This window comes from Heterocephalus glaber, unplaced genomic scaffold (assembly GCF_053883595.1).
Source record: "Heterocephalus glaber isolate CG9 unplaced genomic scaffold, H.glaber_assembly_v1.0 deba00001593, whole genome shotgun sequence".
Lineage (NCBI taxonomy): Eukaryota > Metazoa > Chordata > Mammalia > Rodentia > Bathyergidae > Heterocephalus > Heterocephalus glaber.
Window position 1 is genome coordinate 9,471,372 of NW_028258368.1, and position 24,560 is coordinate 9,495,931.

General features: G+C 36.8%; 1 protein-coding gene across 36 annotated transcripts in view; it reads right to left on the bottom strand.

The window, feature by feature from the left end:
* Afdn (afadin, adherens junction formation factor) overlaps nt 1–24,560 on the bottom strand; it is a 147,556-nt gene that overhangs the window by 87,593 nt on the left and 35,403 nt on the right. For 25 of the 36 annotated variants that reach the window (XM_087193506.1, XM_087193505.1, XM_087193491.1 and 22 more), the window contains exons 2-5: nt 13,217–13,412; nt 7,547–7,662; nt 5,495–5,658; nt 2,695–2,855 (exon numbers count right to left, since the gene is read on the bottom strand). In XM_087193506.1, coding sequence (XP_087049632.1) covers nt 2,695–2,855; nt 5,495–5,658; nt 7,547–7,662; nt 13,217–13,412 — 637 coding nt within the window. The remainder of the gene's footprint in view (nt 1–2,694; nt 2,856–5,494; nt 5,659–7,546; nt 7,663–13,216; nt 13,413–24,560) is intronic. The other 11 variants (XM_087193504.1, XM_087193488.1, XM_021237991.2 and 8 more) reach the window with 3 other exon arrangements.

Sequence of the window (24,560 nt, forward strand, 5' to 3'; positions counted from 1 at the left end):
TACCTCTCAATTTTTTTCAGTACATATATTTATAAATCATTTCAAATCCTTCACAAAAAAAAAACACATCGAAAAAATAATCCTTAAGGTCTTAAAAGTACCCTATTAAAGTATTTATGGAATCAAAAAGTCCCTCACTCTCCTAGTTTTTCTTAAATCACCAACATAATCCCTGTGAAATACCTGATTTCAGGGCATGAAGAGCCGAAACCAGTGCACAATGCTGAGGCAGCAAGAGAATCACAGGAGGGCCAGAGATTTAGCTCAGTGACTCTGCCACCTGCCTCGCAAGTTCAAGGTACCGAGTTCGATCCCCGGTACCAAAAAAAAGAGAATCACAGGGCCAACCTCCACCCTAGCTCAAGGGCTGTGTGGAACTCTGTGCTGAAATGAACTACAGAGCCCTGAATCCTCCATCTGTGAAGGGGCAGGATCCAGTGACTGGGCATTTTAGAAGAGTCTATGGAGCCTACCTGCTGAATGGAGAACAAATGAAGACTACTAAGCAAACACATGACAATACTGTCACTCAGATAAATGCTAGCATGTACACAGCCTCCCCTTCAGATATAAACTGCCACCACATACAGCATCAGATGACAGCTATAAACACAATCTGGACAGATAGTAAAACACTCTGGCTCAGTCTTGGATTCCAGAGAAAAGATTTAGAATTAAGCAATCTTTCCCACTAAAACTAGTATAAATAAGACTTTAGAGAAATTTTGTCAATTTTCACATCCAAATTCCTACAACTACCAAATAAGCTATCAGGTATACAAAACATAACATTAAAATGTCCAACTGTGAAGCACCCAAATGCAACATTATATGAAAAATACAGAGTTGACGGCAAAAAAACCTAAATTTTTTAGATCAATACAATGATTTTTTCAAAAACTCAAATGGTTACTGAACTCAAATGGCTACTATTTTTTAACAAGTAAAATTACTTTCTAACTCAACAATTTTTTAGTAAGTATTTTCTTTGCTGAATACAATTACAAGTCAAAGTAAAAATATGTCAAATAGTTAAAATATACAGTACAAAACCAAAACAAGTTCATAACTCCAACAGTAAACTGTTCTCTTTATAATCTCCATTTCCCTAAAAATAAGGAGCAAGCTCCAGATTATACTGGCAAAGACAAAAAAAACAAGTTAGGATAAAAGTATGCAATACACGGCCATTTATGGGTGGAAAAGGCTGGACCTCTCTAACTGTATCTTATTTTGTAGATTTGACTGTGAAACTATTAACCAAATTTAAATTTTAAAGAAGCAAACCTCTAAAGTAAAAAACAAAAACAAAAAAAATCCCCTAAGTGTAAATCAATATGGGAACAAGCCATAGAAACAGAAATCAATTATGTTAAAACACACCACTTCAACAGCATGTCTACACAAGATATACCTCAACATTTCACAAAAATCTTACAATGTTTCAGTATCATACTGTTTATATATTATTTATTTTGACACTTTTATTATGTATTATAGAGAAAAATAAATAATTTTGTTAAGAATGTTACTATAAAAAACACCCATATTTTCTAAAATCAAAATAGTTTAAAGAAACGTAGACTCCTTAGAGCAACAGCTGTCTCAAAGCCTGAGCAATATGTGTACATGTGAGCAGACTGCCTGCCACACAAAAATGCCACTGAGGACTAATTCAGGAATCAGAACAGAAAATGGACCGGATCAAAAACATTAGAGTTTGAAATCCAAAGTGCATTAAAAAGTCTTAAAACTCATTGATCAACTTTGGAGGATAGTAATTGAAGTATTCTTATCCCACTTCTGTATCTATACCTGTATTTTCATCTAATCAAGGAAAATGAGAAAATAGAATGAAAAAATGTTAAATAGCACCAAAGGAGTTAATTCAGCAAAATCTGAGACAAATTACCTAAGTTTTCAAGGCCAAAAAAAAAAGAAGTAAAATAAAAGAGGAAAGGGAATTGTAGAAAAATATAAAAGACATATTAATCAATTTTAATGTGGAAATCCCAGTTGAATTTTAATTCAAATAAAGGAATCACCAGGTGCAATTAGAAAAACCTAAGCAATGTATTTATTTGATTGCAGTAAAGAATTACTGTCAATTATTTTATATGTGATGATGGCACCGGGGTTACATTTTTTGTTTTAAGAATCTTCATATTTCAGGAAAATAATCCAAATATTTACAGATGAAACAATGACAAACTTGTAATTTACTTAAAAATAATGTTTTGGCAATGACAGCAATCTATATTGGAGTAGAAAAGAAACATGGGTTATTAATTATCAAAACTTTGTGATAGGCATAGGAAAGTTTATTACATCTTTCCTTTTTATTTTGTATATATTTGAAAATTTCTAGATTTTTTTTAAAAGCTATGCTGTGGGACATGTTGGTGCCTATAATCCCAGAACTTGGGAGGGTAATACAGGAGGACTGCCATGAGTTCGAGGTCAGCCTAAATACAGAGTAAGACCCTGTCTCAAACACAAAACAATACCAAACATCTATGCTGGGAAAAAATATGCAACTAAGCCTATCTGTGAACAGAACTCTTCTACATAAAAGACATCTATAGGATACAATGCTACCTCATCCACCACTTTAGTTAGGGAAGCCTCATGCATATATAAAAAGTATAATAAATACTCTTTATACAGGCATGCAGAGAAACATATTCCATTTACCTGAATCAGGCCGCCCATCTGAGCTCCGGAACTCTTGCATTCTCTTTTCCAATTTTTGTTGCCTCCGTCGTTTCATAACCACCTCAGGATTAGAAATTGTTCGAGTAAAGCTGGTTTCAGGCATGTCTTTATAAACCTCAGCAGCCAGTCGGGAATTCTCACTTTTAAGAGGAAAAAACCCCACCAATTGTGTACTATCTATTTTCCTACTAGAAATACAAAATCATACAAATATCAAAATGGCAGGTGTTATTTGACTAAAATGATATCCTAACAGGTCTGCTGTATATTATTTACAGTGCACTAATTACTATGAGACTAATTTCTCTCAGTATACTCTAACACACTAAACTAGCCAAAAATCTACAATTAAAACTTTATTGTGAGTTTACACAACTGAATTGTGTAAAAAAGGTAAAACAAAAATGTATAAATTACATATTTCAGTCATGTTCACCAGTATTTTCCTAAAACAGACCAAATGAGTAATATTACATCATAACATTTCAACCACAAGAAATAAGAATAGAGTGAAATAGGAAGAAAAGGTCCAAAGGGCAAGGGAAGTGGGAGAGATGGGGAAAGAAAAGAAGGGAAAGGAAAACATATGAGAAAAAGAAAAAATGGAAACAAAGACTTTGTAAATAGGGAGGGGTGGAGGGGTTGAGGGGAGGGCAGAAGAATGGGGGGAAAAAAAAGAACCAAGATATGTCATGTAAAGGTGCAAGTTCCTAGTGATGAATGTCATCATACTGTATACCTAAAATATACCAAGAAACTTAATGAATAAAAAAAAAGAAGAGAATTCTGAAGTAAAAAAAAAAAAGAGTTGAATGCACTTTAGTAAGAACTTCGCTTAAAATTATAGTAAATCTTGAATGCAAATTAAACATGATTTTTTAATGCATAAAAGATTTACTAACATTCATTTTCTTAAAGTTAAATTTTCAAAAAGAAATTGTTACAATAGTTTCTGTGGAAGGAATCGACAGTATAGAATGATGAGCAGAAAATGAAATATTAAGGTTAAGACAGAAAAAGTTTAATAAACATTAAGGTAAATAAGATTTTAATAAATATAATTTAATCAAAATAATCTAAAAATCATTAAAATTTTAATCAAGTTTAACAATTTAATTCATTTTAAGTAGCTCACTTTCTAAATCAAAGAATATATTGCCTCATAAACTAAATAAACAGAACAAACCATAAAGCATTAGTGTTTACTTTCCTTTTCTTTGACATTTTACATGTATAGCAATGTATCTATGCAAGTTTTTTTGCATCACTGTTAAATAAAGCTTGTGTAGTACTATGCGCCAGTGATCATACAGACACCACTGCCTAGTAGATTAACATCTAAACTCATGCTGACACAATCTCAAATGGGCTCAAGTTCTTCTCTAAATTAACATCATTCACAGACAAAGGGCTGAAATGCTTGATACTAAGAAAACTTCAGCAATGAGGGAAAGCCTTGAAGAGGGCACCGCACCAGAAGAATAAAAACAGTTAATGAAAACACAGAATATTACTTTCTTAAAAAAATTAATTCAATTTGTTGAGAATATTAAATACCACTATATAGAGATAATATAGTGTCCTGTAATATTCAAGAGCTTTCAGAGTATATGGAAAGGAGAGGTCTCACAGGCCAAATGTGAGGAAGGGCTGGTCTGGCAATGGGTTGAGAGTATCCAGACCCATCACCTAGCTGTTCTACAGTGTCTCTCAAGGAAGTAATCAGATAAATTCCCAAAGTTCTAGTTACTGGATCCTAATTTATAATACCAAAACAATGTAAACCAACAAATGCACCAAAAAGGGACCAGGTACATAAATTATAGAACCGTGTGACAGAATATCACATGATCATTTAAAACTGTTTTTGTGAGAAAAAAATATATGTATCTATGTATACAGTGTGTACACATGTCTCAGTGGAAGGTTAAGTGGAAAAGACTGATATATTTCCTTAAAACTTGTAAGTATGGGAAGTGTATACATTAGAAAAAACAAACTAAGGTTCTCTTTGAGTTCATGTGACAATGGGTGAATTCTTTACTCTTTCTTGCTAATGTACATATTTTGACTTTCTAAATCAAATATATATTATTTTAGCAACAAAAAAGTAATATTTAGAATGTGATACAGTCAAAACCAGGGCAACAGCAAGCTACCTAAAAGTAAGATATGATATGATAGCCAAACAATATGATAGCCAAATGAACTAAATTAATGAAAACTTCGAAGGGTGAACTGGGAACTGAAAAGTCCACCTAAAGGGAAACGTCCAGGTTATCTAATGTATGATTTTCCTTCTGCCCTGAGCTCTGATGTCAAAAGCTCAAATACTTTGGGACCACTGAAGTACATTACATCTATGATAATAGTGGGACAGGATAAGAAATGGGGGGATCTAGAGATGGTACATTTGAACCTTGAAAAGATGCCAACTTCTGACCAAGCATTTGAAGCATGTAAGAAACCACTGCTGTCTCCGGGATCAAAACCACAGAAATGAGAGGAAAAGACCAGATGACGAGGCTACTGGCACAAAGGCCTGCTCAGGAAAAACCGCAGTGGTGACCTGGGTTTGCCTAGGATGAGCAGGACCATGGAGCAGTCTTTCTACCCTCAGGAGACAGCCACTAAGCTACTAAGTAATGCTTATTCAATAGACTTGATTATTGATACTCACCCTTCCGTAACTTACCTGGGTAAATTAACAAGTTTGTCTGCATTAAAAACATCTGGCTTGGAGCACAAAGTAATAGGAATATTTCCAAAACTAACTTACCTCTCATCCCCTTGGGAAGGTCTGTCCTCTTTCTCAGATGCCTGTCTCAAGGCCTCTTTTTCTCTCTTCTTTTTCTCCTTCTTTTCTTTCTTTGATAGAGTTCTCTTGAAGTTCTGGATAACACCTTCTTTTTCCTGCTTTTCAGGTCCATTACTTTGAGTCTTCTGATAAAAGTAACATAATTACTACACTGGCCACTAACAAGAATTTCATGAAGTTCCCTACAGCTTGGCTACCTCTGCCTCCTAAGCCACAGAGAAAATCTTAGCAATAGAAAAGGAGCAGTCTAGGTTGGTGGGAATGTTCTTTACCATGATTGGGGTGATAATGACATGGGTGTTTTTGTCAAAACCAACTGAACTGTACACTGAAGATCCATTTCACCATATATAAATATCACCTCACTAACAAGCTAGCAAACAACTCAAAACCAGTAAGAAAACTCCAGTAGGAATCATGAGATCTGAATTTTAATAAATAAAATTCCAAATAAGTTACCATAAAGTAACTTAAAAGAAACCTAATGAAAATATGAGAACAAGAAGTCTACATTATCATCTACTTACTAGATAATTTTGTTTAACTTCAAAAGAACTGTTAAGAGTAGCCTAAATTTGGCTTTTGTGAGCCAAAGTACTACATACTGTTTCTCCAAAAATGTCTTCTTCCCCAGATCTTGTTCCATTTGCTTGCTTATCCTTAATTTATACTTCAACCTAAAAACATGGCCTGCTAGCAGATGACATTAAGCCACATTATTTTTATATAGAAACTTAATGGGTAAAGAATTAAGAAAAATAAGAAAAAGAGTATTTGTTTTATTGGAAAAGAAAACTGTTTTCTACTTTATAAGATAAGGGAGAAGAGAATGCTAATATTCTCATTTCCATTCACAGTTACTTAAGAGCACTATATTGGTCCTAAGACCGTGGACATGCAGTGACAATCTGGGGTACACAGCAAAGCACACAGAACAGAATGCCACTGCTAAAATCATGGAGGAAAATAAAATAAAATATGGGCAGCCAAAGGACAGAAACCCATTTGTACTTTATAAGCATTTGCTGCAAATACAAGTCACTAGACCACAGTAACAAGAATGTTCAAGAATACATTTGTAGAGACATCTAGTATTCAGCAGACAACACTAACATCACAGAAAAGAAAATTTTTCTGCTGCTGTAAGTGAATGACAGTCTTTTCTCAAGCAGTTGGAAGGAAAATTAAATAGAACATTTTTTCAAAATATTCTTAACCTTTGGATTTGCTACCATTTAATACTAAATTCTCGTGTAAAATGGCACATGATTTAACACAGAATTATAGTTATTTTCAAATTATATTAATATATCACACACAAAAAAGAACAATAGTATAGAATTCCAATTATTCTACCACCTGAGAAAATTTTAGAATCCTTCTATTACATCATCCAGAGAAATTCAAGAATGTTTACTGACTCCTAACATTGTGTACATCATATAAAAAGGTCTTGGGCCGGGGATTTAGCTCAGTAGTTCCAGCACTTGCCTTGAAAGTGCAAGGTCCCGAGTTCGATCCCCAGTACCAAAAAAAAAAGTCTTAAATATGTCTTATGAAATCATATCTGAAAGTTACACATAAATAGGCCACGAAAGTTTTCTTTTCCTTTTTGATTCTTATTAGAACAGTTTGATTTTAGAGCTATGGGAAAGAACCAAAGACAATGACTTGATCACTAACTTTTTTGGTCACAAAAGCTTATGTAACTCTTCTTTTTAAAAGAAAGAAGCCAGGCATGGTGGTGCATGCCTATAATCCCAGCACTTGGGAGGCTGAGGCAGGAGGATGGCCAAAAGTTCAAGGCCAGCCTAAATTACATAGTGAGGCTCCATCTTACAACACCAATAAATAATGAATGAATGAATGAACAAATGCATATATGTATGTACATATATGAGAAAACGCAACATTTGGGATTACTAGGTGAAGTAACGCCTGCAACAAAACATCAACCTCCTACTTATTTCTACTGGACTTGGCCTAGACTACAGTATAAGACAGGGCTCCTACCTTGGCAGGAACGGCATCATTCTCATTCTTAAGGACAAATCTGCCCTCCCGATCATCTTTGTTCCAATTCAACTGTACAACTAGAGGTTTCTCATCAATGTCCAATCTTCTTTCTTCTTTAAAACATGAAATGGAAAAAGAGAATAGTGTGGTTATTTCATGACATTAGTACAGTAGTCAGCCTTGTAATATGCACTTAATTTTATAGATGTAAAGTACTTTACTCCCTCAGGTATGTACTGACAAAATGGAATGCACTGTTTAGAATAACCCGTCTTGGTTAACTGGCCACTTCGTGTTCCCTCAGTCTTCTTCATGCTGGAACATGTGTCCATGCCAGACACCGACCAGGGGCATTTTGCTTATTTAGATCTTGCTGGAAAATAACAGGAATATACGTGAACTAGGAAAGAGTACATAACAGTTTTGCTATCTAATCCTATCTCTGTAAATCAACTATCTCATATACAACTAGAAAACTAGGAAATAATGTTAATATAACACAGAAATTCCACCGGTACCTGTCTGCTTTTTTTTAATCACATTAGTTATACCCTACCAAGAAAAGACAACAGACTGTCTTCAATCTTAGAAGTGATTACTATTCATTATTTTTTTCTATCTGTGCATCTGATTTTTGTCTCGAAAACTTGCCAACTGCAACCCTCAAATTCCCTTTTCCATAAACCTGCCATTGTTTTTTCTTCATTTAAGTGCTATGTTTGAGACACCGTGGCTTTTGTTTTCAGACCCTAACAAGTCTCCTAGGCACATTGATCAGGACAAGGCACTCAACTAAGAGAGACCTGAGAAGCCCTACCCACATACCAGAGGCCTCCAATTGACTGGAAGCTCTGTGGAGAAGGCACTGAAGGATGGAAATGCTCCTACTAGCTGAGACACCTGTTTCAGGGCACAGAAAACTCAGGGAGCTGAAGCCCACTTATCTCTGAGACTACATTCCCCAGGTCCTTTGGAGAAATCCATTTATTGTGTTCTTACTTTTGTTCTAGTCATGTTACAAATTTAAACAGGTTTTGAGAGATTTGCCCAAATCTTTCACTCTCTTAAAGCCATTTAGGATACATTTGGCAGAAGAGACTTTTCAGGAATGCTTATTTCCCTGCACAAAGGTTCCTCCTAACTTGGTGCTTCATAACTTGAACATCAATAGCACAAGACCCAGCATTTTTGGGCTTGACTGAAAAAGTAAAATTCAACACATAGTAAAACTATTTGGTGATGTAAGGAACTAGCCAGTGCTGAAATTTATTCCCTCTCCCACAATCATTTTCTAGCACCCAACCAACCCCATTTACTGCACAGCATGGTCACCACATGTCCCAGGAGGCAGGGGTTGTGCACATGCAATGCAAAGTGACTGCTAAGTAAAACTTTAAATCCTGCAGAAAGAGTGAAGTCTCTGATGAAAGTGATATTAAAAATTACACCAAGTATAAATTTGGCCAGCGACGCATGAGGATGAGGCAGTTAGTTACAACTAAAGACACAACTGACAGCACTGGCTCTTTGTAGGGGCTGATCTTATATTCCAAGGATTGGAAGGAGTACCAGTTCTGGTCCTGAGCCAAAGCAGCTCTTCCTGACCATGATACGCAGCAGCACAGAATTCAAGAGAGCTAGAATTGAGTCTCTGTTTTGTAAAATAGCCTGTACTGTACAGACACTCCCTTGTTTAATGAACGTGTTCCATTCCTGCAACTAGCTTGTTAAGTGAACTGGTCGCTGAATGAGGAATTGTATATAGTTATGTACATTATAATATTCAAAACAAAGAAATGGGTAAAGGAAACTCTAACAATGACTGCTTTTATTTGCATAACTCTTACATGCAGTACTGTAATGTATAACAGAACAGAAAACTATAAAATCAGCAAAAATTACAGTACTGAATAAACAAGGTGTACTGTACAAAAAAATACACTGGGACTCTATAAACAAGATGTACAGAACTGTAAAAAAAAAAAAACCCAAAAAGATGGGTCGTAAGTCTGAGTGCCAGGTCATAAGTTCAAAGAGTAGTTAAACAGGTAGGTTGTTAAACAAGGAATATCTGTACTTGAAACTAAAACAGTTAAATATGTGACAGATTTCATTTTCCAAACTAAAGTCTCTTTCAAATTTTTTAATGTCAGTATTTACTATAAAATGTGTTTCTAGTTCTCAGTAGGGTTACTTTTAAGAGGCCTTTTATAGTTAGTAAGTAGCTCAGATCAATGAATCTGCTGTATATAATAATATACTACAATATAAAAGACTGAGGCAGTACAAAGAAAGGTCACTTTGTAGTTAGGTTATTGAATGAACAGACCACCTACAGTACAGGGCTAGGCCAGGACTTGAAGGGAAGGATGACTAGGCATCATTCCAGAAAGGGTCAGAAAGATAAGGAGGAGGAAAAGCATGTCCCTTGGGTACAGAAGTGTTTTAAATACAATCTCAAACAAGGGACCAGAAGTAATGCATTTGATCGAGCACTTCTAATTCTATATACAAAATTTAAATTTTAAATGAGCAGTAGTTTTCCCTCAACAAAGTATGACAACATAATGACTAATGGTGATAGTGTTGGCAAAGCTGATGAGGTCATTACATGCTGACACCTCGGTTCATGAACTTAATTTCTTTAAACCATAATGGTTGCAAACTGAATTGGTTGGGAACCGAATCAAATTTCCCCATAAGGTCAACATTGAACTTAACCATTAAAATTGATTTGGTTTTCGTCCAATTTGCAACCAGAATTGTGGAAATAAGTTCGTGAACTGAAGTACCATTGTATCAGATTTTTTGAAAAACTGACAGTAAAAACAGGATGCAGTGGTATTCATTGTGGTAAAAGGATCAAAGTTAGACTTCTAGTAGCACTTATTAAATATTATATATAAACAGTAACGCTAGTATCAGAATACAAGAATAACAAAATCTATAAATTATTATGTTGTCAAATGAAAACATAAAAAATGGAAGTCAGCATAACAAACCAGGGATGGAATCAACAAATCTGAATTCCTGCTATAAACTAAAACTACTAATCATTCTTGTTACAAAATTTATACTAGATCAAAATCCTTAATGATGTAATAGTTTTTAGAGACCATTAAGACTAATCGTAAAAGTAAAACAAAACAAAGTGACTCTTTTTTTTTTTTTTTTTTTTTTTTGGTAATAAGGATCGAACTTGGGACCTTGTGCTTTCCAGGCAGGTGGTAGAACCACTGAGCTAAATCCCTGGTCCCCAAGGTGACTATTCTTAAAGCACAGTGATGGATCACTGAATGTGAAGAGACTGTTATAAACATGTATGCGTGCGTGTGTGTGTGTGTGTGTGTGTGTGTGTGTGTGTATGAATATGTGTGTGTGTGTATAAATAAATAGAATTTTTTGAAAAGTTTTTAGAGACAGGTTCTCACTGTTTAGGTCCAGGCTGGCTTTAAACTCACTATATATTCCAGGCTGGCCTCAAACTATGGCAATCTGCCTGCCTCATCCTCCTGAGTGCTGGGATTATAGGGATGTGCCACCATGCCCAGCTAGTTTTATATATTTTTTAAAAGTAGTATAATTTTGTTTCCCTGGTGGCTAAAATACAAGTCTGGCCCCTACTTTCACTCATGAAGGTTGACAGGCAGTCATGATGGGTCACCTAGTGACGGTGGGTCATCCTTTGACTACAGGCCACTGAAGCACACTGAAATAAACATTCAAAGGTGGTGCTTCTTCCAGACACAGTAGGAATCTCTGACTCTAAGAGGTTCCTGGTCCTTAGTAGATAGTACAGGATCCCTTCTGTCCACATTAATGGACATGAAAAAGCACTGTCTGAAAACCAACACGGATGAGAAGTGAGCACCTGGAGTCTGAGGAGCACAGTAGGGCCAGGAGACACACCTGCATCAGTAGCAGTCCTGATCAAAAATGAAATGAAGTTTTAGTTTGCTTTCACTTTATGCATAGCATTTTTTGTCAAACATCTACACTAAACTGTTGGTCATTAAATACAGTATTCACTAATTATCTAAATTTAACTACATATTAAATTGGACTGCTATAGATTTCCTTTGGCTTGGTGGTACCATTTAAAAATCACTGAGAGACTAAGAGGTCAGGGAAGCAGTTCTGGAGGAGGCTGAGAACCTACGTGCTCAGATTCCTATGTTTGAGCATGGGTGAGGACATCATTGCTCTATACACAAAGGTGAGCAAGGGTACCTGAAAAGGAGGGACACCATTGCCTTTTTTTCTAAACAGCTCTGTTTTGTTTTAAACCCTTATACATAATCTATTTTACTTTTTTTTTTTTTTTTTTTTTTTTGGTACCGGGGATCGAAGGGTCCTTGCGCTTGCATAGCAGGCGGTGAAACCACTGAGCTAAATCCCCACCCTATTTTACTTTTTCATTAAAAACAAATCTAGTACAGAAAGTTTAAAGGAAAAATTCCTTTAAAAAAATCACAATCATTCATTTTTTAGATCTCAAATACCAATCTTAAATAATAATATTCCAATGACTTCACTTGGTAGTATTCAACTAATCAAACAGTGACAGAGAGAAAAAGGACCAGAAGCCATAGGAAAAACCTGAGGGCAGACAATTATTCCAAATTGAGAATGCTCTCTGTTGTCAAATTTAGTTTGGGTATTATTTATGCTGGGAATGCTCTTGTATCCTTAAAAATGTAATAAACAAACCTTCCTTCTGTCCCACTGGGAAAAACATGTTCATTACATCTGAAAATCCCACGTTATAAACATTTCAGGCTAAATTTCAAATGTACAAAGACAGCTGTATATTTGTAGTCCAAAGACATCGTGGATGAAATTTAAGAAGTACTCAGACTGGGTCTGCTGTACCTTACAGAATCATTTATTTGCTTCACTATTGTAATTTTTATTTTTCACACAGATTATTCAACATTTCCAAAGCACCTATAAAAATGTTATATAAATTCTACATTTCTGTTCAGTCCAACTTGAGTTATCATTTTATTTAGCTATACAGGATGCTTTCAGAAATTCCCAATGTTAAAATAAGGAGAAATTACTAAGTATATAAGGAGGATTTTCCATAAGAGGCCCTAAATTATTACCAAAGAATAAAAATATGCTGTTTCAGAAAGCAAAAACACGACAGCAAGATGTCATATACCGTATACAACATTTAAATGGGTTACTATTACAATAATATATACGTAAAATATTTCTCCAAAAGCAGGATTATTGATATATGTGACACTCCGGTAAGTTAGATAATGGGGGGGGGGGAGTCTTATTATGTAGTCCAGGTTGGAGTTGAACTCATTATGTAGCCCAGGCTGGCCTTGAACTTGTCGCAATCCTCCTGCCCCTGCATCCCCAAATGCTGAGAATACAGGTGTGCCCCACAAATAATTTTAATTATGAAATGTTATGTTTATCTTGAAGAGAATATTAAACTTACATAATCATTCTAGCCTCCAATAAATACATGTGCAAGGAATTTACACACTATTCTCAAAGTTTTGACAACCTGCCAACCACTCCCCAGCTTGTGCAAAAGGCCAGACTGAGATGAGAAGTAAACCAGTAATGTGCCTAAAATGCCCCTAGACAGGCTATCTGCTCCCAATTCAGGACACACTCCAGCAAACCATGTCTGTATACACTAACCTCCACTGACATGCACTTCATAGAGTGAATACTTGGGAGAAGACAGCATGCGCATATCAGGGCGGAATTTCTCTGCCAGAGTTTCAATCACATCCTGAGTGGTTGCTGTACTAGAGACCCGAATACATTTTGTCGCAAAGTTTCCAGCAGCTTTATCTTGAAAATAAAATCTCATCACTCCATGGAACTCCAGATCCTAAAAGAAAACAAAACAAGAGAATCGTTTCTGAGAGCCATAATAAATGGAAAACATTATCCATCATTTTAAAAAACATTTCTTTACATAAACATCTCAGATAGAAACTAAGACAGGTTTTCAATCTTGCAGTTTAGTTATCTGACTCTGTACAAGTTGTTTACAATTTCTCTTTCCCTGATGTGTCTCATGTATAAAAGAATGGGTGTAGAGTAGCCGATGCTAACAGCTAACATTTACTGACTGCAAAAAGGGCTGTAGATACCATGATGTGGGTTATGAGATCTATCTTTATGACCACAGAGTTAAGCAGTTACTATTACTAAGCCCTACATTAAGACCCTGTCATTTAAATCATGAAGTCTGAGTACCTGTCCAAGGAGGTATGTGGCAGACCTAGAATTAAAATTCACAACCACTGGGCTCTAGAGCATGCATCTACACTGCCATAAGGTCAACCCAGCTCTGAGTTTCTGAAGCCTACATGAAAAAAAGACTCTGAAAAGCAAGGGGGAAATGTCAGCCCCCAATCCTAGGAAACATGAAAGCACAAGTTTTTCTGAGAATTGTCAGCAAATCATCCCAAACTGTCAGATATCAAGGAGCCAAAAGAAAAGCAGACACATCACCTGTGGCTAATAAAGGTGGAAGGGAATGCCCTCTACCATCCAAAGAAAAAAATGCATGGATCACAGCACACAGCATCAGGTAGAGATAATCTACTCAATTGTCCTCACAAGGATTCCTTGCATATAGATTACTACCCTTTAAAGTAAAATGAGAAATTGCAAATATAAATCTCTTACTAATGTGGTTTAACTATTCACCTTGCATGATATGCTGAGAAGCGGGAGAGAGAAGGGGGGCAAGCCAGGCAAACTCAAGGGGAGTAAGGATACAGGTGTCTTTACCCACAGCAGTATTCATGCGTACAGAAAGTGCTAGTGTTTCTGTGAAACATTCTCCGGGTCCTATCAAGCATAAATAAAGTATCTTATAAAACTACTTTGATTTCATTTGTGCTACATAAGTGTAAATAAATAAGCATTTAGTTTGACATCACAAGAAATAACTAAATATACCTACAACCAGAACATTCCCTTAACAAATTAACATTCTGTTTATTCATCCAATCATAAATTTGGCTATGTCTTGGCAAATCTTAGCAGAATCTTAGCAAACTAGGAAGACTGATAAAATCAAGTTTCTAAACCCTGAAAATTGGATATGTACCTTAGTAAGCAAACTAACAAATAATTATTATAATTAGCACCCATTAAGGCTTATTACTGTACATGTCAGGTACTAAGAATTTTGCATTTAATTCCCCTAACTAAGAGTTGGGTACTATCATTATGATCACCTAAATGAGGAAAAAAGAGAGGGTCCATAAAGGTTAATTACACAGGTTGCAGCCACACAACTTGCCTGGGCTCTGCTGCCTCTGCTTCCACAAGCACTGTGCCATCCAAAAAAGTGTGTGACGCTAATGATTTTTCTTTGACCTCACAACAGATACAATAAATAGGAGTTCAAAAAGAAAGAATGGAGAAACAAGAGAAAGAAATCTGAGGCCCACAGGTTAGCACCCTGAGCCAATCACCTACTGAGACAGAGTACTGGCATTCAAATACAGGGACTCCAGCTCCAGCAGAACCAGAGGCCACTCTCAGCCTCCACCCTCAACCACTGCTGGCCCACATGCCTGTCCACCTGGAGGTTTTCAGAGCAAAAGAAACAGGATCCAGGTTAACACCACAGCTGTGACCTTGACTGAGTTATTTAATGACTAGGTGGACTCAGATATACTCAATTATAAAATAAAAACAAGCTTGTATTGAGGATTAAAGATTATAGCAACTAGCATGCTACCTGGCACACAGTTAGTTAAGTGCTCAGCAATCATAAGTTTCCTTCCTTTACAGTTTCTCCCAACAGAATACAGCTTTACTGAGGTAAAGTTACATGTCCTTCCCTATACTCAAGATAATGCTTTGCAGAAAACCATGACAACCAATTTGAGTCAAAACCCCAACAACTATATTTCCCTGAAAATAAGACCAGGTCTTATATTAGTTTTTCCCTCCAAAAGTCAAAGAAGGGCTTATTTTCAGGGGATGTTTTATGTTTTCATATACAACAATCTACATTTATTTGTCCACAAAAATGTACATTTATTCAAATACAATCATTTCATCTTCTTCTGCAACAGTGTCATAACTCTTCAAACCCCAAATTCCAGCCTGAATTTCTTGCAACTCCATTTCCTATAGAACCACTGACCCCAATCTCTCATGTCCAGCTAAAAAGCTCTCCTTAAACGAGCACTTCTTGTCCAGATAGCTGGCTCACAGTATACTGGCAATATAGCTGTCAGTGATCTTATCCCATGAATTCTTCACCCAAGTCTTGACCTCTTGCAGGCTGGCTTCACAAAGTTTTCATTAAATTAAGTGTTAATCAAAGACTTACAAGAAAGGAATGGCAACAAAAATGACAGTTAAGAATGATGGCCCACACAAAAGTGACAAAAAATTGCAGGCACCAAAATTCACAAAACGTTTACTTCACATGAATGCATTAAGTATGTCTATTACAACACATGACATGCTGAATTATGAAGATTCACAGTAGACACAACCATATTCATTTATTATCAAGTGTTTAACATCATTCACGTGTTTTGTCTGAACTCCAACTGGTCACTCAGCAATAAGTCTCAAGTTCATCTGTTTACACGGGTGTTTACTTCTCATCCTAAAGCACCTACTTGGTTATTTACAAATAATATTATCATTTATTTTAAGTATTAACGCCAATAATATTATTTATATTTAATTATATATTATTATTTTATAACTCAATATGTCCATCATGTGTTGCAAGGGAGGTACCAAATAAGTCCATCTGGCTGATGGGGCTTATCTGGGGCTTACTTTGGGGGTAAGTCTTATATTATGAGAATCTTGAAAAAATCATCCTAGGGCTCCAGTTATGTCTTATTTTCAGGGAAATACGGAAGAACCAATTCTTCCAGCTGTGGTTATTCATACTCAATTGATAGAAATCCTGGAAAACAAAATTTTAAATTTGTAATAAATAGCCAAGAGCAGGGATAATATTTTGGTACTGGGGGCTGGAGGTCATTGCTGTGACACTACCCTGACAATGCGATTCAGAAGCCTTTGAAACTGGCTTGTGAGAAGAGTTTGGAAAGGTCTAGAGATGCCAACTAGAGAAGCAGCCATAAAACGCTGTGAGCAGACAGAGAGAGACCATCTCCAAGGCATGGGTTAGTTCTTGAAGAGTGAGTTGGTATAAAGCCACCTGTGCCTTGAGAAAAAAAAATGCTGTAAGCAGAAATTGGTGGGAGATTCTGGTCAGAGCTCAGAAGACCAGAGTGCTGACAGAAATGGAGGCAGTAACAGACTTAGAAGGTTAGAGTTAACAACAGGGACTGCATTGGCAGGCAGACTCCAGGTCATGTGTGCTATGCTTTCGCAGAAAACTTGCCTGCATTTTGCTTGTCCAGCTATGCAGGAGACTGAGATTAAGTGCAATAGACTAATTACTTGGTGGAAGAAATTTTAAAGCAGTCTAATGTCAAGGCAGTAGCATGGCTACTTTTGGGGGCTTTTAGCCAGATCTACGTTGAAAATAAAAAGTAAGTGGCCCAGCAGAATGACTTTAAAAAGTTTTGAATTTGGCCTTAAAGGAAGGTCAGGTAAAGTTGCTGCCTGCAAAGATGAAGCAGAAGAAAACTTGATTGCTAAAGAAAAGATTAACATTAAAAAGCCAAGTACTTCGGAAATGGACAATAGAAAAGATGGCTAGAGGGTATCATAAGAACCAGCAGGACTAGATCCTTGGTAGCTTCAAAATTGCCAAAGTAAAGACTTTGCTTTGAGAAGACAGCCGCAGGACACCATGTTCCAGAATGGCAGTGGCCTAAGGAAGGTTCCTCGAAATTGGGTTCACAGCACTCAGCAATCCAGGCACTACAGCTAAGAGAGAAGGAAATCCTGCTACTGCTCCAGCTGGCAGCAAACTTTGGTGTCATCCAGGTAGTGCTGGTTCTAGGTGCATGCAGAATGCAAGAGTTGTGGGGTCAAGAAGGATTCTACCCTGATTTCAGAAGGCTTGGGAGGTCAAGCAGTGTGCTCTTGCGAGGGCAGTGTGTGAGTCTGCGAGTGTAAAGCTGAAGGTGCAATAGAGACTCCAGAAGGTTGGAGAAGACAGGAATATGGATCAACTGAGCAAAGCTGTAAGGAGTAAGCAAAGTCGGCTCAAGAGAGAAACCATGAGGGCTATAACTACTGGCAGGGCTGTAGGAGCAGAGCCACTCCAGCCCTTTAGTTTGCATCTTGCCACAGATTGCAGCAGATGCTGGACATGGAACTACAAGACTTAATGTTTGTCCTGCTAGTCTTGTTTTGGTACCATTTCTTTCTTTTCTCCTATTTGTACTTTTTGGAATGGGAACGTTTATATTGTGCCACTGTACGTTGGACATGTTTATCTTTCTTTTCACTTTTATAGTGGCTCACAGTCAAGAGTTTACCTTAAATCTCACGGGAGACTTTAAACTTGGACTTTTCCACAATGATCAAACTGTTAGGACTCTGGCAAGTCACACAAGTAGACTAAATGCATAAAGGGATGTGCAGGTGACTTTTTGGGTCCTTGGTGGAATGTTAAGGCTTTTAGCTGGATGTCCCCCCAAAGCTTCATGCGTGCTGGTAAGGCTTTTGAGAGTGACTGGATCATGGGTGTGTCTGGATCATGGATGTGTGATACTGGATCATGAGTGTACTGGATTAGTCTACTGATTGGGTTTAGCAGTTATCCTGGGTTTGGGTGGTAGATTTACCGAAGGCTACACTCTGAGTGTAGGTGGCACCAACCAATAGACTTATACTTGCACTTGTCATGCCCCTCTTCCATGCTGTCCTGCCTCAGAGCCAGCCAACTGGACTGAAATCTACAAACTGTGAACGAACATAAACCTTTTCTCCTTTAACTTGTGGATGTCAGATATTTTGTCCCAGCAACAATAAAGTAACTAAGCTAATATCCTAATAATGCTGCAACAAACTCAGTTATAATTTTTAAAAGACAAAGGTCTCCTTCAAGGGGGGTAGGGTTCGCTCCTACATTAATGTCGGTTATACAAATTACACAAGGTCAAATAATATTAAAGTAAAAAACATGGCTGCAAGTTCTCCAATATCTAAACAAGGTACTTACTTGTTAGTTGCATATTTTCAAAAGAAATTTCTGTTGGAAACAGGTAAAATAATTGCCCATAGTCTATCATTCCATCGTTTCTTGGCCTTTTGGCTAAGATCAAGTGGAGTCTATCATTCCATCAGTACAGTCAGGGTACTAGTCTCAATCATTTAATTCAAAGGGAAGGAAAAGAATACAATTACTTATTTCCTCTCTTACTGGTTATTCCTCCTGACAGGCAAGCCAGTTTTTCTGGTATAGATTTACCTTTAAAAGTATAAACTTCCCTGAGAGGTATTATCACTAGAAATGGAAAAATTGTTTAAAGTAAATTTAATCACAACTATAAAACACAATTTACCAGAAAGAATACAATGCTTAAAACAAAGTCTACACTACGAAATCACTAAAGAGCAAATGCAAGAAACAAAGATGGAGATCATCTTTGAAATATATTTATCAATACCTCTTTAATTAATGAAACTGGTAATCAATTGGCCTTCTTTTCCAAATCAGTAGAAACCTCCTTTTGATGAAGATAAGCAGAACCATTAATTCTAAAACTTGGATCAACAGTGCCCAATTCAATTTTTTTACCCATGCTCAGCATGTATTTGAAATCCATGCACTAGCTCAGTGATGGCGAACCTTTTAGAAATGAGTGCCCAAACTCCAATCTAAAACCCACTTATTTATTCCGAAGTGCCAACACTGCAATTAAACCTAAAACACCGAGGTTTTAGTTTAGGAAAAATAAATCAAACATTATCATCTTTTGTCCTAAAACAAATAATATTTTTGCCATAGGTTTGTCACCATTGCCCTAGCCTATAACATAAGAATGCTAACTTTAAACAGATTACCATAATTCCAATTCCTTACTGAGGACACAGCAGTTAGTGGACAAAACTGACCATTCTGTTGTACCCACTCAAATTTATTTCTACTGTTGGTGTCTGCAAAAATACAGTACTCCAGCCCGGACATTTAGCTCACCTGCTGTGCAAGTGCAAGAACCCGAGTTCGATCCCTGGTACCAAAAAAGAAAAAAAAATACAGTACTCCTTATCTGTGGAGGATATATTTTTCAAGACCCCCAGTGGATGCCTGAAATTGCAGGTAGTACTAAATCCTTTATATTCTGCTTTTTGCCATACACATATACCTATGATAGTATTTAATTCAAGAATTAGGCACAATAAGAGATTAACAATATAACTAACACAACAGAACAATTAAAACTATATAATGTACGAAAATTTGAAAATCACAAACTTTATTTCTGGAATTTTCACTTAATATTTTTGGATTATGGTGGACCACAGATAACTGACATCTCAAAAAGTGAAATTACAGACAATGGGACTACTTGAATGTACAAATGTTAAAAAAAAAAAAAAAATCAGCTATGCCTTTACCACACCCTTACACATACACATTGCTAGGATACAAAATAATGTACTGGATGTACACTAGCCACTCCACTGCTTCTGTTAAAATACGTTAGAATAATGGCTGGGCATGTTAGCCTATGCCTATAATTCTAGGCCTCTGTGAGGCTGAGGCAAGAGGATCATGAGTTCATGCCCAGACTGGGCAACTTAGCAAGACTGTGCCTCTGAAACAAAAGGGGAGGGGAGGCCCTGGAGATAAAGCTCAGTGTGAAAAAAAACAGTAATAACATTTGCATATAATGTTAACAGTTTTATGTAGAGGAAGTACTCATAATTGTATGATATGGCATTTTTAAATGCTAGTACATTAAATATACTTTAAAATTATATGCATTTCATCACACTTTATAAGTAATACCTCTGAATGCTTAAAATAAGAGGCTAAATAAACACAAAATTCAAGTCACAGTTTTACAAACTGAGCTTAATTTCACTCACCAGTATCATTTAGAACTACATTTAAACCAAGTCTTATAAGTGATCATTTTTTTCCCAGTTACTAGTTAATGAAATGGACCATGCTAGACAGTATCCACTAGGAACAATGCACTCTGGGTACAAAAACAAGGCAAATACTACTGTCCCCATGAAACTTTCATTGCAGTGATTCCTATGCATCCCCAGAGCTAAAAGAGAAAATGTAATTCTTTCCTTACTATGGGTCACAGTTAAACCAGTGTTAAGTTGTCAAAGAATTTTACAACCTCAGCACTGTTGATATTTGGGAGTGGGCAATTCTTGTAGTGGGACTGTGCTGTGCTCTATGCGATGTTTAGAGTATGCTTGGCTTCTCTGCATTAGATGCCAGCAGTACCCCACACCCAGTGACAACAGCTAAAACTATCTCCAGATGTTTACATATGGCCCAAGTACACAAAAATGTCTGCGTGAAAATCGACGGATTTCCAACAAGCCCAGTACCTCTTCAGAATGTCACTCGAGCCCTGTAACTGTTATCCTCCCTGTGACATGATTCCTAATACACTATTTTATTGACTTGTCACACACTGTGTTCTATCCTTATAGCCTGAAACAGTTCCCAGAACTCCAGAGGCAGCCTGATCAGCAGCTGTATACTAATTCTACATACTGGAACTATAGTTAATGCAATTTAAGATTACATTAGCTTTTTGTGACCACTTAATGACATTGATGCACCATCCAAGTTCCAGTAAATTAAAATTCTTGGGTCTTTTTCATGTTAATCTACCAAATAACATACCTCCAGTTGCTCATCTATTAAAGTGACGGCTTTTAAATACAACTGATCAAATTGGTTTCTAATTCATTTAACTATTTTACAGAATATCATTAAAGACACTGTTGAATTCCTTGATAAAGCTGTTACATTGTGGATAATGCTCTCCTTTACCTACAAACCCGGTGGGAAGGTCTCTGTCTCTCAATACATAAAAGTGTCACCAAGGCTGGTGGCACATGCTTGTAATCCCAGCACTTGGGAGGCCAAACCAAGAGGATCACCAAGAGTTCAAGGCCAGCCTGAGCTACATATTGAGTTCAAGGCCAGCTTGAACTACATCGTAAGACCCTGTCTCAACCTCTCCCAAATATATATAAAAAGTGTCATCATATATGAAAATAAAAGCATATAAATTATATAAAATAAAAATAGAAGTTCAAATATAGTTCTCTGCTAATATTTCCCTCTAACATAAACTTAATAAATATATTTGACCAACTGATCTAGTATCTAACATATTAGACGTAAGAATCTTTTTTCACAAATGAGCTAATGTTTTTCTGTTTTGGCACTATTTTAGTATTCAGACTGAACACTGTGGGAAATGAATGAGACAGGATGCATAAAAGTATTTTACACAGTACAACAGACAGGACATATTTAATAAGTATTCCTTTCTTTGTTCAAAGATGGACGTGCAATAATCTAGAGTCCTGTCTACAAAGGTAATAGATAAACTAGGTAATCTATAGACAAATCCTACACTAAACTAGAGGTAGATCAAGACATAGGTCATTATCAATGAAGTATTACGTGAGTAGGTGTAAATGGACAATAAAAGAATTACACTTAACTTTTCTAGTTCAAAAAAAGCTTCTGACCACAAGTACACTATGACTATTTCTCAGAAAAACAAAGCACGCCAAATAAATGCAATGGAACAAGCTTCTAAGACTGAAAAAATGTTAAAGCAGAAGTTGACCCTGAAAGTTTTACACTACTCACTACAAATCCTAGAAGAACTCAGATGGGGATTTAAGTAAAATGTTACTGGCCCTTGTCTAAATTTTAAGGTGACTATTTGGTGTAGTTGGAGACTGAATCTGAAATCCAGATGCTGTTAGAGCTTTGCGAAGAACTAATCAAAACTATAAAACTTATAATCTGTCCTCCTAATGTCTACAACAAAGTATGAACTGGGCTGTTCTTGCTCTCACAAAGTCAATCAATGCTAGTTACGTTAAAATCCTTCATTTCAAATTACCTAAGAAAATGAAGTGGATCTATTACTTCCAGGAAGATGGCAGAGTGGTGAGCAGCAGAGAAAGAGCTTCTCCGAGATTTGGTGTCCTTACACTGAAATATAGCAGCGAGAGAAGGAAGAGGGAAGTGGGTCCCCAGGACCCACGAAGGATCTGGGGTGAGAACTGAAGTCTATAGGGAGAGTGAAGAGAGAGAGAGACTTTAACGAAGAGGAGGGAGGTACCAAGCAGCACCCTATCCCAGAGCCCGTCTCCACAAGGGAACATGGGCCAAAACTGCAGATGCACAATCACTACTAAGGACCCCAGAGGCCTCCACAAATAAATGCACCAGTGGACAAACCAGAGTGCAGCAGTGGGTGAGTTATCCAGATTGAAACATCACCCAGAAGAGGGTGACTGGCTGGTAGCCATCTTGGAGAGGGGCCTACCAAGCTCAGAACTCAGAACAGCTGCGGGCAGACTCCATTTAGTGGTTTCTGGTGCCTCTGTGCAGGTGCTGAGTTCAAGTCAGCAGGGGGTCAGGGAGTAGAGTTCAAGCCAGGAGGAGACACACAGACTGTTGTAGGCTCAAAGAATCCAGTTCCAGGTTGATAGCCAGAAACTGGCCTGAAGTTCAGAGGAACCACAGAGGCAGGCTCACTGGGATTGTCCACTACCTCATCATGAAGCTGCAGCTAGCTTGCTGGGATTAATCAATTTGGCTCTGGACTCTGTTTGCCCACATTGCCCAACAGTGACAGCACAGACACACCTTGAATTGGATGTTTTTGGGTTTTTTCTCTTTTTCCTTAGTTTTTCCTTTCTAGTTCTTGTTCGGGTTTTTTTTTTTTTTTTTTTTTGATTGTTTGAACACAGTTTCTAGTTTTTTGTTGTTGTTCTATTCTATTTTTATTTTTTTCCCTCTTTCCCACCTGTCTTCAACTGTTTCCTAAAGTTTCTTCTCCAGCCTTGCTGCTAACTTCTTCCTCTGGAAACATTAGCCAGAGCAATTAGACAAGAGAAAGGAATAAAAGGAATAAGGATAGGAAAGGAAGAAGTTAAACTATCATTATTTGCCGATGACATGATACTCTACATAGAAGACCCCCAAAACTCCACCAAAAGACTTTTAAATTTGATAACCAAATCCAGTGGCATAGCTGAATCCAAAGTCAACACTCAAAAGTCAACACAAATAACAGACTCATGGAGAGAGAAATTAGAGAAACAATCCTTTTCACAATGAAATCCAAAAAAAATGTAATAGCTAGGAATCAATCTAACGAAGGAAGTAACAGACCTCTACATTGAAAACTATAGGACTCTGAAAAAGGAGATTGAAGAGGATATCAGAAAATAGAAAGATATCCCTTGTTCTTGGATAGGAAGAACCAATGTAATGAAAATGGCCATACTTCCAAAATTGTTATACAGATTCAATGCAATCCCAATCAAAATTCCAACAGAATATCTCATAGAATTAGAAAAAACAATCCTAAAATTCATTTGGAACCAGAAGAGACCTAGAATAGCAAAGGCAGTTCTGGGCAACAAAGGCAAGGCAGGGGGAATCTCAAGCTCTGACGTGAAATTATACTACAAAGGTACTGTGAGAAAAACAGCATGGTACTGGCAAAAGAAGAGACCTGAGGATCGATGGAACAGACTAGAAGATGCAGAAACAATTTCAAATACACTCAACCACCTTATCTTTGATAAAGGAGCCAAACACTTTCACTGGAAGAAAGATAGCCTCTTTAATAAATGGTGCTGGAAAAATTGGCTTTCTAAATGCCGAAGATTGAAACTAGACCCGTATTTTTTCACCACACACTAACCTAAAATCGAAATGGATCAAAGATCTAAATATTAAAAAAGAAACACTAAATCTGCTGGAAGAGAGAATAGGTAGAATGATTGAGGACACAGGAGAAGGCAAAGACTGCATGAACAAAACCAAGACCACATGGGAAATACTACAAAGAATCAACAACTGACTGATACCTCATCTCATTAAAAG